This window comes from Sardina pilchardus, chromosome 20, assembly GCF_963854185.1.
Source record: "Sardina pilchardus chromosome 20, fSarPil1.1, whole genome shotgun sequence".
Classification (NCBI taxonomy): Eukaryota; Metazoa; Chordata; class Actinopteri; order Clupeiformes; family Clupeidae; genus Sardina; species Sardina pilchardus.
In genome coordinates, this window is record NC_085013.1 from 10,590,533 (window position 1) to 10,608,654 (window position 18,122).

Genomic DNA, 18,122 nt, shown 5'->3' on the forward strand with positions numbered 1-18,122 from the left:
CACTGGCATCTCCTTTACCATTTCTTGCACTACAGGTATTTCTAATTCTGGGTCAGACACCACTGATGTTTGAACCTCCAGGGTTGTCACCACAGGTGTCTCTACTTCTGGGACAGGTTCCACTGGAGTTCCTGCCTCTAGCTCTGTTACTGCTGTTGTTCCAACTACCAGCTCTGTTGCCAGTGTGGGTGCCTGAGTTTCATGTGCAGTTTCAGTTATGGCTTCTTCTGGAGATGTTACAGATGTTATCTCCACCCCTGGTTCAGTGATAACAGGTGCTTCTACTTCCTGAGCTGTTACTTCTGATGTCTCTGTTTGCAGTGCAGCGACAGGTGTGTCCAATTCTGGTTCAATTAAAGATGATGTTTGTACCTCCACAGCAGTTGAAAGCGCTTCTTCAGCAAAAGACTCACAAGCTGCTGGTTCAGCTGGTATTGATGGTGCAGTTTCCTGTGTTTCCACCACTTTAACTGCTTGGATATCTGCTTCAGTTGCTTCTGCTTCTGCAAGTTCTGAGGTAGCATTTTCTTCCTTTTCTTCTACAATAACACCCTCTGGTGCCTCTTCAGATGGCAATGGAACGTTCTCTGGAGACATTGACTCATCTCCAATAGCAGATAAATCTTCAACCTCCACATGCTGAATGATTTCTGGAGCAGCCAGGGGGGCTACCTCTTCAGATGGTTCTATTTCTTCTTTCTCAGCCACTTCCAGTTTGGTAGCTTCCTCCATAATAGCAACCTCATCTGATGATGCTACTTCTAATGTTGACTCTTCAACAGGTTCTGATGACTGCAGTGCTGTATCTTCTACTTGAACTTGGATTTCATGATCATCTGCAAAACATACTTCATGTACATTTTCCATTACAACTCCTTCAGTGACTGACTCTAGCACCACAGAAGTAACAGAATCTAGCACTGGCTCAACAACATCAACAGTCTCCTGGAAATCTGTAGATTGCACTGCTGGTGCCACAACTGGGATTAGAGCCTCAGATATCTCTGAGCCTTCATCTGTTGAAATGCCTAATGTTGAAGAAACAACTTCTTGTGTTTCACTTTCAACTAGTTCAGCAAGAGTATCATGAACAATATCAGCATCTGTTGTCTCAATAGCTGGGACCTCTTGCTCTTTTTCTCCTTGAACAGTTACTTCAGATAGGATCGCTGGCTCTACACATACAGCTTCCTCTACCACAGAGTCCATAGGGCCTTCCATTGTTGGCCTTGGTGTGTCTTCAGCAATAACCTGCCCCTCCAGAAACTGGGCTTCTCCCTGCACGGCACTGGTAATGGCAACATGGATTGGTACAAGCTCTTCAAGGCCATTGACTAACTCTGTCTCCTGCTGATTCTCAGTCTGAATCACATAGGGCATCTCACCCGTTTCCTCACCGCCTTCTTTATCCACATCAATGGCTTGACCTGCTTCAGCTTCTTCTTCCCTGTGGTCCTCTTCATGGAACTCAGTTCTTATTTCTTTCACCTCAGCTTCATGTAGTACATCCTCTGTAATTCCTGCTGCTTGAAGTTCCTTGGCCAAATCTTCTCCAGTGACACACTCTGTAGATACAGCTTCAATAACCTCAGATGGTGCCTCTACCACTTTTATGGGAGGGATTTCCTCAGTAATGCCAATGTCTTCAGTTAAAAGACCTATGCAAATGTTGGTAGCCTCAAATTTCTCATGTGCAATCAATACCTTTGTCTCTTCACTAACAGATGTTCCTAACAACTGTGGGGTAAGAGACATGGCTGCTACTTCCTCTATCTTCTCATTATCTGTTACTGATAAGTTACTTGAAATTATGCTGACAGTTTCCAAAGCTTCATGCAGGACAATGTCTGTGTCCTTAATATCCTCCTCTGAGGCTACTGGTGTTGAGGCACCTGAGGATTTTGGAGACTCTGACAGGTGAGAGACTGCTGTCACAAAGGAAACTTCAGTTGGTGGCTCTGCAGCTGTGAATGCTTCAGATGTCCACTCTGCAATGTCCTCTGCAATTGTGTCATCTTGAAAAGCCTCCTCACCAATAGGTGATACAATGCTCTCTTCTGGTATGTCACTGAGCTGCTGATGCTTGGTTATGTAGTCTGTCAGGTCCTCAAAGTCTTTTGGGACAGTTGCAACAATTGGAGTGCCAAGGTCATGGTGAGGTGGGGGCAGTTTCTCTTCAGTTTCCTGGGTAATGTCTGTGGGCTCCTCATCTTTTGGTATCGTATGCACCATGCTTGGTTCGATCACATCAAATTCAGACAAAGGCACCACTGATGGTGTTTCATCATCTTCATCTTCTGATACAGCATCTTTACCAGCCTCATCAGATGATGTCTGTTCCTGTCTTCCATCAGACCTTCGCTTCTTTCGTCCTGAGATTAGTTTCTTGACTGAAAATGAAGTTTCATCTTTAGTGGTTTCACCATCAGAGGGGATTTGCTCGGCTGATTCTCCTACTCTTAACTTCCTCTTTGGGGTTACAAGTTTCTTGAGGGACTTCCATGCCGATGTCCCATCACCTTCAGCTGGACTGCCAGACTGTTCTAGAGAAGAAGAAACATGCTCATCATCTCCTTCCAGAGAACTTCCCAGTGGAGATTCTGCAGTCTTTCCTTGGTCATCCTCAGGCCTGCTGTCCTTCTCAAATGCAACCTCATCCTCTGAGTTTGAACCTTTTCTGCTCCTTTTCTTCGTAGATCCTCCACATATCAGGGCCTCCCAGGAAACAGACAACTCAGACTTCTTTTTGGGCTCCTCCAGACAAGGTTCAGTTTGCTCATGCTCTTCACTTGGTTTGCCCTCCTCTTGAGTTTCAGGGGCTTGGGTATCTGCAGATGGCTTTTCTGTTGTTTCGTCTTCGCTCTCAGATAGACGCTTAGTCCGTTGCCTTTTAGGGGTGACAAGTTTTCTGAAGGAACTCCATGGCCTTTTCCTTTCCCCATCTGAACCTCCTTCACCATCAGACTCATGCTTAGACTCATCCTTGCTTTTGTCCTCTGGAGGGGGAATGGAGGTTCCCTCTTTCTTTGGAGTGTCTGTGTCTGTTTTGACTGGTTCTTCAGCAATGTTTTCACTTGGCTCTGGTACTTTTAATAGTTTTCTTGTAGATAGCCTTGAGAGAAGTCTTTTGAAAGGACTACCTTCAACCTTTGGTTTCTCTTGAGACCCTACCAGTTTAACCTCACTTGTTCCAGCAGGGGCATCTTCCACTTTGCTTTCCTTAGCAGGCTCTGCTGCTTCTTGTTCCACAGCTTTTACAACCTCCTCTTTCTCAATTGTTTGGAGCTCTTCACCAGCAGCTTCATCTTTTGTTGGTTCATCTTTCTTTTTTTTCTTTGAAGCGGAAAAAATCCCAGTCGTGAAGAATTTTTTAATTGGAGACAAATCCTCTTCCCCCTCCTCTGGGCTGGTTTGTTCCTGCGCCTCAGAATCACCCTCTTCATGTGTCACCTCTTCATTGGGAGATGATGTGTCTGTAGTCTGTTGCACTGTTGCTTCATCAGCTTGTTTAATGAATGGTTCAACAGCAGCAGAATCAGCAGTCAAATCAACACAAACAGGTTCTTCCTCAGGCTTCCCCTCTGCATCTTGCTCTGTGGTGATAGTGCTAGTGTCTTTGGAGTCATCAGATTTCACTAATGCCTCCCTTTCACTCTCATCTTTTGATCGATCTTTGTTTTCTTCTGCCTTATCCTTAGTCACGGTGAATTTTAATTCAAAGAATTTTATTATTTTCTTGAACCCAACTTCTTCCTCAGTCCCAGTTGTGTTTTCCTCTGCCTTGTTTTCTTCTGATGGTGGAGCATCTTCAGAGAGCATACACCCCTGTTCTTCATTTACGTTGATCACTGCAGGTTCGACATCCTCTTGGATTACAGATGGACTGTCTGCTTTAAGGTCTGAGGCAACTGAAATGAGCAAAAAGACATGCAATACTCAACATTACAACAGACCAGTGAGGCTTAAACACATCTTACAATTCATGCTTATCTGATTAATTACAGTTTTTCTCAGTCGCTTTGGTACATTTCTCAGATCAGAATTGAAATTCTCAAAACTACCTGTTCAATCTTCAGATCATTGTGTCACTTGTGCACATCAAAAAAACAGTCTCTCATTCCTTTGATCAAATGTTTTGGTACATCCATGCAAATGATCATGTACAATTCTCAGCTAAACAGTCTCACCCCCCACAACATTTAGCCATTAGTTCATAGTAGTCTTTACATGCAAAATGGTTGAACTTGTTGTATGAGAATTTGTAGCCCTGTTAAAGACAGGAACGTCAGGAGGTGTAGGAAGTCTGCACTGTAATTCCTACAACACTGCATTTACAGTTTTCCCTAACGAGATTGTGCTATGGTCAAATTTCTAGTTTATTCCATTTTTTCCCTTTATACTATGCAGTGCTGTATTTTAATTTCTGTAGCACAATGACAGGGTCTGACAACAAATTACAGTAAAAAACAGTAAAAGCGTAAATGTGAATATTGTCGATCAAACTCCCACATACAGTAAGGTGTAACCTACAATTTACAAAAAATGTCATACAAAGTTTAGCCATAGTTTACAGAACATCCCTCCAGAGTACACTGCTATACTGACAACATGACTAAGCCATTTGACTGTCTTATCCGTACACGATGACACAAGGACTTGACATTCTGATGCACTGACATGTTCATTGACACAAATATTTAGTTTTGAGAGATGGACTAAGGATTTTGAGCAAGAAACTGGCTTTTGCTATAATCCATGGTGTTTTGCTATTTCCACAAATAGTTTTGAGAAATGCACTTACTGTTTAGCAAATCTCAAGGATGATAACCAAAGCGACTGAGTAAAACTGTAATGCAGTTTCTGCTTTGATTTATGAATTGTCAGCAACCACTACAGCAGTGTCGATAAAAAGTGCAAACAAACACAGTGCAGGTGGAATTGGTCATCATACTGGAGTGGTCAAGATCTGTTAACTGTTGTCTTTTCAAAGCATTTCACATCCAAACAATTTCATAATCAACACTCTATCCTCAGCAACCACACACACACACACACACACACACGTGCGCATTCGCGCACACACACACACACACACACACACACACACACACACACACACACACACACACACGCTAAAACATGCAGTTTAAGTGGACTTTAACACATAGTCCCATCAGATAAAAAAAAGGGGAATGGAAATTAGACCTAGGCTACCAACATGATGGCATTGGAGACTTTGTTTCATTTATTACGTCTAAATAATCTACACTAAGCATGGGCTACAATGGTGCTCACCCTCTGCCAGGTCCTTCTCCTCACAAAGACCATTTAACTCCTCAGCTTGGTCCTCTGGGGCTCCATTCAAACGGGATATTTGTCCATTCTTCTGTAGTAACTAAAAGAAATAGAAGATAAGAAAGATGTAACTGCCACTCCTCTCAAATAGTCAATATGGAGAAAACCCACTTGATATGAGTTTATTGCTAATTGGCTATTCTCATGTACTCATCATCTTGCCGTCATGATAAATACACTGATACTTCATTGCCATTATGTCTTATTAACAGCACAATGGCAAACCAAAATACAACAATTCCTGTGACTGACATGACAACTAGACTAGTCATACTTCACATCAGTAACGCTTTGTTTCACCTATAAAAAAAAAACCCACAGAAGCACATTGAGAAATAAGACTAGATTTCAATGCAATATTTCCCCACTGTTGAAAGGTGTCAGGTCCATGCAGTAGAAGAGGAATATAGGTCACTCTTTGGCTGTCAAGGCTACCACTGCCCCACTGACCTGAGTTCCAGTGCAGCAGACGTAGGAGTTCTTTTTCCTCCAGAGAAGCTCAATAAGGAGAAGAGAAAATTACCTTTCTTACTGTCTTTTAGGCATGATAGTCATGCCCCCAGTTATATGAGGAATATAAATGGTTGGTGACTATATATGAATCCCCTATTAGGGGTATAATTCATGTAATGTATGCCCGTATATATAATGTCATAATGCATACGGGCATTCATTTAACAAGTTGGCAAAGAAATGAACTAATTGATGACTTATTCCTGTTGTAAATGTTCTGGGCCTTACTGGAAAGCACTGAAAGCATCGGTGGAAATTATAATGATGGGAAAAATAAGCAAGCAACCAGGCTCTCAAAAGGAATAGCATGCTGAGTTGCATGAATACTGCCAAAATAAGCACCTTGGCACAAATGTTTCCAGCATTGTGACTTCATTGACAGGGTATCACACCTTGTCAATATGCATCTAGGGTTCTTGTCCACTTTTAGGTGGTCTGGTATGATGAAGTCATTCAATGCAATGACCAATTCATAGGATACTTTGCTTTAAAATCAGATTAGAAGACTTAACTTCAAGCAAATATCTTTTTGAAACCAGGTACCAGTGACCATTGTCAAAATAATTTGTTCAATTTCCACTATAGGAACAGCAGGTCAAATATAAAGCTAAATACATCTAAAATAAGCATATTTAATCAAATATTTTGATATTAAGCATTCTGTGTGTTGTATTTTTTCTATCCGCTCATTACAGGAATCCCAGAGCAACTCCTGCTGATTCAGCAAAAGAGGCTGCCTCCCAAACTCTGTGTCTATCAATACACAGCAAATCTGCAATATTCCACAGAGTAACCCTCAGTTAATCATGGAGCTGTTCACTCTGAAAGATGAGACATTTTTTGACGCAGAAAGTTTAAGCAGCAAACACTATCCAGAAAAAATGGAATGCAAAGGATTGGAGAAATGCAATGATGTACATTTTGTTGCACATTCACAGCCATTACACAATGCAATAATGTATTGAAAATAATCTTAATCTGCTCACAGTAAGAGTAAAGGTAATTGTAGAGAGTACTAAACATTGCAATACATGGTTATGGTCATGATTATAGACCTTGGCAGACACTTTTGTCCAAAGTCACTTAGAGAATAAGAACCTTACAATACTCAAAATTGACAGTAAACAGTGTTAAAAATGATGAAAAGTAAGTGTAAATCAAGACGTATGCGGCTGAAAAAATCTACTTAACAGGCCTATCAACAGTCACATTTATATTGACTCATTCGATTCAAATGACATGTCTATACTGCAATATTATGTGAATTATTACCACCATAAACACTGCAAATATTGCAAATGAATTTTGCAAATATTCCTTGGAAAGATTCAAGCTCTAAAACAGTAATGATTAACAGGCCATTTTGAGATTCCAGTAGCCTATTTCCAGGCTTGATACGAAGGACTTGTAGCTAATAAAAGAAATTGAATAAATCAATAGAGCTGTGCTATCCAAACAACCCCCAACCTCCACTGAAAGCTCCTCCTGACAGACTTCCTGCTCAGACATATCCCATATCGCCTGTCATCGATAAGTTCCCTCTACAGACTTGTGAGAAAAATCTACTCTCTGTCACCAGGGAGGAGGGGAACGGGGGTCTTTCAGCAGTCAAACATGTCTGAATACAAATCCCAGCAGGGGAAATGTCCCCCTAGGACTTGTTTGCAGATGAACTCTTGTTGAAAATGAAACACTGGTCCCACAGTGACTATCCTTGTGAAATTTGGGGAATGTTCTAAAAAGGGCTGTTATCTGGTTAAAATTACTTTGGTTGTGGAATCTAATCTAATCTACATGCTCAAAGCATGTGTTTTACAAAGTAAAGAATAGATGTACTGAATACAAACAAGCATATCCTCACATTTTTAAGTGCTCAAAAAAAAGTGCATCACTGGGATCCTCAGTATGGCACAAGCTGACAGATCAATATAGCATTAATGTCTTTCTGTCCTAAAGTGTCTGAGAGCTTAAGTGCTCCTGTACAGCAGATGAGCTGTCAAAGTAAAAACAGTTCAAAGAGCACCACATCAAATAAACTGGAAAGCAAAGCTTCTTTTGCATCTGCATTTTAGGTGCTCCAGACACAGGCAACTGTGAGCCCTATTCTTACATTCTTATTAACAATACAATACTTACAAGCTGTTACAACCATTTAAGATCCATTTTGATAGATATTCGAGAAATCGGCCTAATCAAAACACAACAGAGGGACAGATGTAGGCCTTCTGTCCCTGATAGGCTATTCTATCAGGCTACAGGGTCTTTCTCCACAATCCCAAATAACGAAAGCTGGCCGACTCAACTTAACACGGACTCGGTAGACACAAACGAGATGAAACATTGCACTGCGTAGTCTCTTAGACGAAAGGGGGCCTTTTTGGTAACCTGTTCTTCTCACTTTGCGTAGCCACGCATGTACTCTCAAGCTGCTGCTGCTGCAGCATCAGCATCTATTGCCAAGCCGCGCATCACCGCGGACTTCTGCCCGAACAAGCTCTGAGATAGGCTATTTGTGTCCGGTGAAACACGCATTATGATTTCTTCTTCTGACATGGCCTGCATTAAACAATGTGTTGTTCAGACCGATCGCATTTGATTGGCTAAAAGCCTCATGGATAGCACTGCAGTTTCGAGGCTGAGTTAAAAAAAACTTTCCAACCGATTAGCCCACAGCAAATAACAGACCAAAGCATGAGCAGGCTGTATGACAGCTGTAGCACACACATCATGCTTAATAATGACGAAAGATTACATGATGTATTCTTCCATGAATGAGAAATTCATGATCATACTCATACGTAAACTAGCATTGGTTATACAGCAGGCTACTCTGTCTTTCAAATGCGATGACAGTATGATGTATCCCTCTATTTACCTTCACTTCGAGATTTTGCTCTGCCTGCTCCTCGTCCCCCTCCACATTATGTTCCTGGACTTTCGCCTCGTCCTCGGGCATGCCGTCCCGCTGCGCAGATTCCGCCGCCCCCATGTTATAAGCCCAATGCGTTTAGTCACCTTCGTCCAGTGAGCCGTCCAGTGGCGATGACAACGGAAATCCAACGGCCCAGTTTAGGCAATGGCGCGCTCCAGGACAGTCGAGCTCACAAGTGATGCTTGTGGTGGGTCTGCGAACTCTTTTAGGAAAGAGCCTCCCCTGACTGTCATCACATGCACAGAACTCAGGCACGCCTTGCTGCATCACAAGGAGGGGAAAACAAGTATGGGACGACTGCCGGAAGCCTAGCACGGACCATCCCACCCAAACTTATTTTCCTCCGCGAATAATCCACCAAAACGCAATTAATAACGTTGTTAATTGTCCTAGGATACGGTTATTATGATTTTGATCAACCTGAACATGTTTGTTGACCAAATGTCTGGTGCATAGAAAATCATACATTATAATTCGCAGCTTTGAACTTAGTTTTTGATGGGATTGGTTTTCCCAACGTGTCCTAGACCACAGCCATTATTTATTTAACACAGGCATTGCACATGGTGTGCTTAAAAGCAAATGCTGTTGGTGGGACCGTGGGACAGTTTCTTTCTTATGTTGGTCAAGTCTAGCCTACTTCAAGTCTACATTTGGAGAGCATGCGTGATCAGTTGAATTGACCTTGGACATGATAGAGTGCAGAGGCCTGTGCTCATGGTGATTTTTACCTCCAACGGCACCTTCCAGGCAGCACAGCCTAAAAGGCACTACCTTTACCCTAATCCTAACCCTAACCCCCTCAACTCTCATCCTACCCCTAAAGCGAGGGGTGAGTGAGTAGTGCCTTGAAGGCAGCGCTGCCTGGAAGGCACCGTTGAGGACAAATAATACCAATGACCAGAGGGCTGTTGTAAGACCATCCTGCTCCTATTTTGTAATATTCTTTAAAAACACATGTGTTTGCTCATCCTGACAGTTTTTACAAAAAAAGCAAGATACCAGTGAGCTTGTAAGACAAACTGCTGTTGCTTGTGAGAAGTAGATCTTATTAGAGTAACAGCCTACTCATGACTTGCTGGCCTGGTCATTACGTGGAACTTGTGTCTCTTCAGAGATCCGACTGAATCGGCTGAAGTATAAGCATCGTACCTTGAATTGACAGACATCAGACAAGATAACAAAGTTGGATGGTATCATGCTGACAGTCTCACGGCATGTCCAGCGTGTCCTGCCTCAAGCTGAGACACGGCCGTCAGAAACTTTGGACCCCTCATGTGCTTGACCCTTAAATATCACTTCCTGTTCAGACAGATAGCATCACCCACGGGCACCTGACCTGGGGTAAAGGCCTAGTTCAAGTGTGTGTGTGTGTCTCTCTCTCTCTCTCTCTCTCTGTGTTTGTTATTGTTGTATCAGGACTTTACAATTGTTCTCAAGCCCTGATGTCATTCCAGACTACCTTTCCCATATGCTTCCCTTGCCAGTTTCTTCCATTTTTGATACAGGTTTGAGAAAAGGAAGCAGAGGAGGATTGCTTTGATTGCTTCACTCAGAAATGTCAGTTGGTAAGAGAAAAATAACACTAAAAAAAAATCTCCATGAAAGGTTAGCTAGGGTTGACCAAGCTGTGCTGAGCTAGTCAGGCAACCAGGTAACTTATTCAACACATGTTGTGTTGCTTGGAAAATTCTTTATATGTATCAATTTCTCTTCATACTGTTCAGGACATATAAAGGCAATTTTGAATTGTGGTTCCAGGTGGACGCAGTTTTATAGCCACCGTAGGTCCGTCAGAAATTGTGTCGTCTTTTTGCTCTTCATTTAGTGGTCATTGCAGTCTGCAATTTGCAGTAAATGATGAGACAGATTCAGATGAATAGAGCTCCTTGTGACAGAAATTGGGACTTCACGCAACCAAAAGCTTCATCACACAAGAACTGGTTCAGGGCTTTCTGACAGACATGGTGTGGACTTAAAGTGTCCTTCGTAATGAACTCAAATAGGAGTCAGCGCCCTGGTATGCCAGCCATGACGATAATAAGCATGACGGCTGCATACTCTAGGTCAGAGGCGCCAACAACTTTGCTGCACTTGTAGCATCTTTAAAGTGTGTTAAGAAAGACATGGCTGTAAGTATTCGGAGTTTGAATCACGTCTCCTAGGAATTATAAAGTTCTTGAATTGCCCCTTAGGGATCAAAAGTATCTATCTATCTATCTATCTATCTTCTGTATAGTTCTGAGTTGTTGCGCTTCAAAGTCTTAGAATAGAGTTATACTGATAAAGGGAACAAACCTCTTAATATGTACAGTAATAAGGATACAACTATGCAAATATGCATACAACTGCAAGAAACACCTCACCTCGCCTTCTTGTGTCACAGAGACAGACCATGTCAATAACTCAATTTTGACAAAAATGAATGTTATAATTCTAAGGAGATGAGATCAGAATTCGACACAACACACATCATTGCTTGCAATCTTACTGTAAGAGCTTTCATGCATGTTGCAAAGGAGCAACCATCTCTGAGACCTGAGAACAAATGCCATTAGCAGACATTATGTGTCATATTGTTATATTTGATTATTGAAATAAAATAGTTAAATATTTGCAATATCATATTATCAATTATATTGCGTAGTAATGAGTTAGTTCATCATTATTGTCATAAATATTATCATTTGTACCCCACAACTAACTGACTATAATAGCTCCAAAATGAAAGCAGCATGTGAAAGGCAATGGTGCTGGTCATTGTATGATTGCAATGACTTGGCACAGTTTGACTATAGCTTCAAAAGAATGTCATCCTCTGTAAACAGGACACAGCAGAAGTATTAGATGCAGACACATTCAGTGTTAGTAGGCTATCAGCCATTCAGAGACGGAGACCGTTCATCGACCTGTTCAGAGGAGTCTTTGCTGCAAATGAATGAAGTTGTAGGTAATGCATGCAGAGACCTGACTAATTGGTTAATTGAATTACTGGGCCTCAACAGTAATTTGCAGTGTATTAGCCACAATGTATGGCAGTTTTGTATGCAAATAATAAAAAACTAATTGACAGCACCTAATAGCCCAAAATATCAGAATCAGATTATGCTTTAATCAGAAAGAAGAATGGAAAAAATGCATTTCCATTTACAGCCCTTCAACATGTATTAACATCAGAGCTGAAAGAATTGCGCCAAATGAATGTATCACCTTGGTTATTGTGCAGCAAATTATAGTGTAAACCCATATACAACACTTTTCCCACAAACACATTTCTTTGGTTTGGTTATGTTCAGATTCAGTACAAGGCTGGAAAATCCTCAAAAATGTTAACACGTACCACAAGCAATTCTCCTTGAATCAGTGGTTTGGATCACCAAAATGCTTAACAAATTCTCATGTCATTGCCAGTCTGAGTGTCTTAAAATAAGTTCCCAGAACAAGTTTAGTGTTGTTGTAAGGATGGGTAATCTTTTAAGGGGACAGTTTGAATTCTCTCAGCTGGGAAAATATATTTTGGTTGCCTGTAGGGGACCTTCTCCATTCATTCAAACATAATGCAATTAATTTAGTGTTTAATGAAATTGAAAATGGATAGGCTTGAGCTTACAATGGCTGAGGTGATTATGGTAAACTACACCACTTAGTTGAATAACTTTATGAGTAGTGTATTGTAGCGCCAAGGCCCATCTACTCTCTGTTGAGCCCTCCTCCCTGTCTGAGTGAGAACATGGCTATTGTGTGTTTGCCAGTGTGTATCTTTCCATCTTATATTGGAATATGTCAACCAAACCAGTTATTATGAGTTTTTGATGGGTATATCTGGGACAGAATGATCAGGTCATTTATCAAGGTGTGGGGTCACAGGGTGAGTTGCAAGGTGTTTGTTTAATTCTTGTGCAGTGAACCTGAGAGTGACACAATGTTTACGATGAGGAGTGTTTATTTGGATAAGTATTCAGGGGTTTGTTGCTGTTCATTATAAACACACTTCCCACTGCCTGTTCCTTGTAGGTTGTTATTAAATAGGCAATAAACAAATCGCCCAATTCACCTCCTGCCTCCACTGTCTCTCCATCCTTGGGAAAAAGTTGAACGATGCTACAGTATGAAATATCTGTCAAAACCTCACAAATCTGTCAAAGCCAAAAACCTGCCTGTGTCAAACTATGTACAGTACAAGCATTCCAATCAGACTGTATTCTAACTGTATTCTGACATTCTAATCTTGTCTGGCAAGGAGTTTCCCACATTTCACTGAATCAGTCTTTTAAGGCAAAACATGAAGAACATACATTACAAACTACAGTTAAGTACATATGCAGCTTATTGAAGTGAACATAGACAGGGTTACCTGTGTCACGTAGGAAGAACTTACTGTTTAGAGAAGGGAACTGAAAATGGCAACCTATTATGTAATGGGAAATGAGTCTTGAGGGAGCAGGAAGTCTAGACTGATTTGGGAGAGAAACAATGTGTTTTGTAACAGAATCTTAATGGCAAAGACCCTGCCCATCCAGACACAAAAAGAAAAACAGAATTCTGAAGTACAAAAACAAATAGTTAAAATGTTAGAGGAGGAGATGATTGCCTCAACACAGAGGGAATTAAAATCAACTGACTGGTCAAATGTTACGCTGGAGAGAAACAGTCTTCATCGTAATGCAATTTAAAGATTAAAAGCAGCCATGTGAACCGAGCATCACAAGATCGGTAAACAACTCCTGCTCACAGGGGCCTGAAACATCCCCTCTCATCCTGCCTCGCTCCTCAGACAGAACTGCCATAATTCAATGTTCATCAGCGGACAACATATTCATGTCTCCCTCACAAAAACATGACCCATGGCCAAATAAAAAAGCACCGTCCATTTGACATATGAAAACGATTCTGTCACTGAATGGAAAGTGCTATGAGCAATAGTTTATATGGGAGTGGTGGGGTTAGAAGTTCTTTTGAATGAAACTAGAATAAGCCATCCAAATATATCATCAGCTTGCTCCCTGTCAGGGTGCTGGTGATGTTCCCTCACAGGTTTAATACCAGCATCCCTAAGGATGGCTCTTGCACAAGGCACAAGGCACAAGGCTCCTCCCTCTCTGAAGGAACTACAATCCCACTCAAGCCCCCTTACACAGAGGCAGAGGACCTGATTCTCAAATAAGCCTGATTTCCAATAACAGAGATTTGGCTATTTATCGCTCACATTCTCTGGCTGGATTCTCAGCAGGTATACTCGGCACTCCGACCTTACTAAGTAGAGTGGGCCAGACATTCAAGTGAATCAGTTATGTTGAGCTTCACTACAAAATAGTTTCTCTCTCGAGTCCTCTTCACTGTAGCACCCTCATTGAACTGGATGCCTTCACCTTAACCTAATCCCAAATGCCCTCATGTATGCCAACTCCACCGCCACCACTATCATGTGTCTCGAAGGTTTATTCTGTCCACCACCAATGGGCCAGAATACAGAAGCCCTTATCAAACTTACATTTAATAAGTTCCCTTGTCCTGAGATACAAGCTATCTGTCTGACAGATCTCTGCTCTGTGCACTGATCTGTTTGTAGAGTATTTTGCTGACTGCAGAGCTAGGCTACTGAATTAGTCTGAAGTCTGAAAGGTCAGCACATGATCTAAATGGAGCCCTCCTGCTCCATAAAAATAGCAACACTTTCACACAGAAAAGTCTTACATCTGTCCTCATTAGCATAATTACATTGTTACAGTATGTTCTCTTTTGTTGCCTGACTTCATCAAAAAACATATGAATTCTACATACTGTACACTATGTCATCTGCCTCAACGACCAACTTTCAATATTTGTTTCTCTGAATAAATTTGATTAAATCATTATGATTTCAAGGATATATTTGTTAGCAAGCACTTGTTCAGCATGATGTCCTAAAACATTCTCCCACCACAGTTTAATGAGATGATGTCTAAACTCAGATAAAGATGTGTATGTCCCTTGTGTTCACATCTTGATCCTTTAAGGGAACATCTGATTAATAACAACCCTTTACCAGGAAGTCTAGCAGGGACAAGAAGAGGCAGGACAGCACGGAGCTTCAGAACAAGTTTGGACCACTTTTGGCCTCTTATGATGAGTGCTCTCCATATCCTCGGACATCTACCATTAGTCCATGTGTATTAACACAAATCAATACCCCCCCCCCCCCCCCCCCCCAGACTAAAAATGTTCTTCTCTATTACATCTTCAACAGCCTATTTGTATAGGGGGGTTCATCTAAGGTTACCCAGAGAGACAGATTAAGCATTTTGCTTGAAGCAATAAAAAACAAAGTAACAATTTTCCTTCGTCACCTCACTGAAAATTCATGTCTTTCCTCCATAATATCCATAAATCCAACAAATACTTATATTACAGTAACAACATAAATGTTTTTTTTTTATTATTTATTTTTAGGAAGTGAAACAACAAGTGCTTCAGAAAAGCTAAGCTATCCTGGGAACACATGACACACATGAAACCTAATGAAATAACATGGACACTAGTGTTGCTGTGCGGATCCCCGACCTCTGCTAATGGGATCAGTTAATTTGAGTCACATCTCACAGCCCCACTAACCCAAAACAGCTGATGTTTTCTTCAGACATTACATTTCTTGAAAGCTCCTGCCGGGGCCATAGGTCGTACATGCTCACGTACGTGTGCTGATATGCCCGTGGCCGTGCGGCTGTTCTCAGATGTGTGCGTTTATGAATGAGTGTGTGTGTGTGTGTGTGTGTGTGTGAGAGAGAGAGAAAGAAGATTGAAAGAGAGAGTGAGAGAGAGAGTTTGTTTTCCTGTGTATAACTGCTTTGTCAATAACTACTAATTGAATTAGAGCAAGACACGTGTTTTGTGTTTCTTATTGTAATTTTTTGTTTTGTTCAATTAGCCTGTGTCCAATCCGATTACATGCAGGTGTAGTTACAATTAGCAGTTTAGTCCTTCGTCTTGAGATAATCAGTATTGGCCAAGAACTTTCCCAACCAGTTCTGTACTAATCAGTGTGACTATATTACATAATGGGAGGCCATGGTCCCGAGTTATCAAACGGAGACTGAATTGACAGAATTAAATTTTAGGATGAAATCTACAGAGGCATGGAACTCTGAAAGGGCAAATAAGGCAACTGACATCACAGTACGGAGCCCCACACTGTCTAGCTGGCAGGGGGCAATAGAAGCCCAAAGGTTTCTTCGGACTGAACTCACCCTGACCAAAAAGCCCTGTTCACACTAGTCATTAGAATGCATCTTGGGCAAAAAAAAATTACCTACCTGGGTTGTTATCACACCTGATTGGAAATGTACCATTGCCAGTAAATAAACTCTAGAGTGTATGTACTCCATTTGTTCACAGTTATAGCCACTGCATTCTACATTGTACCTCAGCTGCATGAATTTCGGCCAAAGTGGTGAAGTGACACTAGAGAGTCAAGTGAGCATCTTTGAGTGCAAGCCAGTGATGTGGCCTGGAAAAAAACAATAGAATTGAACTGTAAAATAATAATCACTGGCTTCACTTAACCCTGGGTGCTACTCAAATAAAGTTTAAGATGAATATAGCCTATATTGTAGCCTATAACAACTTAAAAAAACTAATGTTGCATCTAAATTGCAAAACAAACATTCACATTGTGTATATTCAATGAAGGCGTGGTTGTAAAACCAACCCATAAAAAAGTCTGAAGGAAATATCATTATAAAAATTGTATATTCATTAGTATTATATTGAATTATTACATAATTAAGTCAAATCCCAATCTTATAAAAGTCTGAATTGAGAATTATTCCCCTGATAAGATCTTTATTTTGATTCTCAATTTCTGTCCCCACACTGAAAAGTTATGTTCTTGTCTCTGTGGAGGTTTTGGAGAGTGAACGTGCCCGGGCTTTGTCACAAGGTCTGCGCTCTCACACAAGAGTGGCAGTGTGCTGTCATTAGGGACGGAAACATCCAAACGTAATTTTGATAATTCAGTAACTGGCCTGCCCATGTGTGCATGAGGCTGCTGCTGGAGAGGACCTGCACATGGACAGTAGGACTTGTCCAGCTGTCTGAAGACCTGTCTGTAGGTCTTTTGTGTTCTGTCTTTATTCTTCATTATGATCAGATTCATGTTTTTGCTCTAAAGGTCCAACTCTAATGACAGGTGATGTTTTTCCATAACAACTCTTGAATACTAATATGCACCTGCTGAGAGCATATAAATGTACTGTATAACAGCATAAGTATAAGTATATATACTTTTTTGATCCTGTGAGGGAAATTCAGTCCCTGTATTTATCCCAATTTGTGAATTAGTGAACAGCACGCAATTAACCCAGAGCAGTGAGCTGACTGCCCAACCAGCCGCGCTCGGGGAGCAGTGAGGGGTTAGGTGCCTTGCTCAAGGGCACTTCAGCCGTGGACTGGTCAGGGATCCGGCAACCCTCCGGTTACAAGCTTGAAGCCCTAACCAGTAGGCCATGGCTGCCCCAAAAGGCCTCAAAAGGCCATGATTCAACAGCAGTAAACTCCAGCAAACCCTAAACCCTTGAATGTAGCCCCTTTGTCAATCAAAGAACTAGTTTAGTCATATAAAGTTTAACATTCTTGCATTCTAATGTCTTTGGCTTAAAGGGTCCTTGTTTCCATCATCATGAGACTATTTCATGCTGATATGCAACGGCCTGTACTGTAGCAGAAAAATCTCTGAGTGTGGAGATTCAGGTGTTTTACATAAATCATGCTATGTCATGCACCTTAGTGTTTTCTTCACTAATAGCGAAACCTTTACAAATTATTCTAACAATCAGTGAGGAGTTTTCTAAGAACACTGAAGGTCCTTATAAGGAAAAGTTCAAGAAAGTTTAAGAGCAAAACATTACACTTTTTGTAATAGCTGTTGGCAACTAGACCTGCTTCATCTTTGAGTAAAGATAACATAACGTAGGTGCAGGATACATTGTTAATATTAGCATTTTATTTTCACAGACCTTTTATTTTCACAGAAAACCCGAAGCCATGGCTTCACTCAATTGAAAAAAGTTAGGATGGTAGACGGACACGAGAGCAAAAAATAACCTGGGCACTGATGCTCCTCTCCTAGGACATACCCTGATCAAAATAAGTCTCATCTGACCTCCTGGATCTGATCAGATTTGGATTAGAGTGCTGCGTGACCTTTTGAAAGCCATTCCTTTCTCCATAAGATCATTTGCTGATATGAACATGTTATTACACAGCTGATACTGAGGTGTATGTATGTATATGCAAAATTTGGATGAAGATGGACTAAGTGTGCTAAAGATGTCTAGTTCTGATTAAA

General features: G+C 41.2%; 1 protein-coding gene across 1 annotated transcript; it reads right to left on the reverse strand.

Annotated features, from left to right (window-relative positions):
• Positions 1-1,357: 1,357 nt before the first annotated feature.
• On the reverse strand, positions 1,358-8,857 carry akap12a (A kinase (PRKA) anchor protein 12a). Its single transcript, XM_062523475.1, has 4 exons — positions 8,744-8,857; positions 5,296-5,395; positions 2,034-3,086; positions 1,358-1,362 (listed from the first exon to the last, which is right to left on the reverse strand). The coding sequence occupies exons 1-4, from the start codon at positions 8,855-8,857 to the stop codon at positions 1,358-1,360; spliced, it is 1,272 nt and encodes a 423-aa protein (XP_062379459.1).
• Between the last annotated feature and the right edge of the window lie 9,265 nt (positions 8,858-18,122).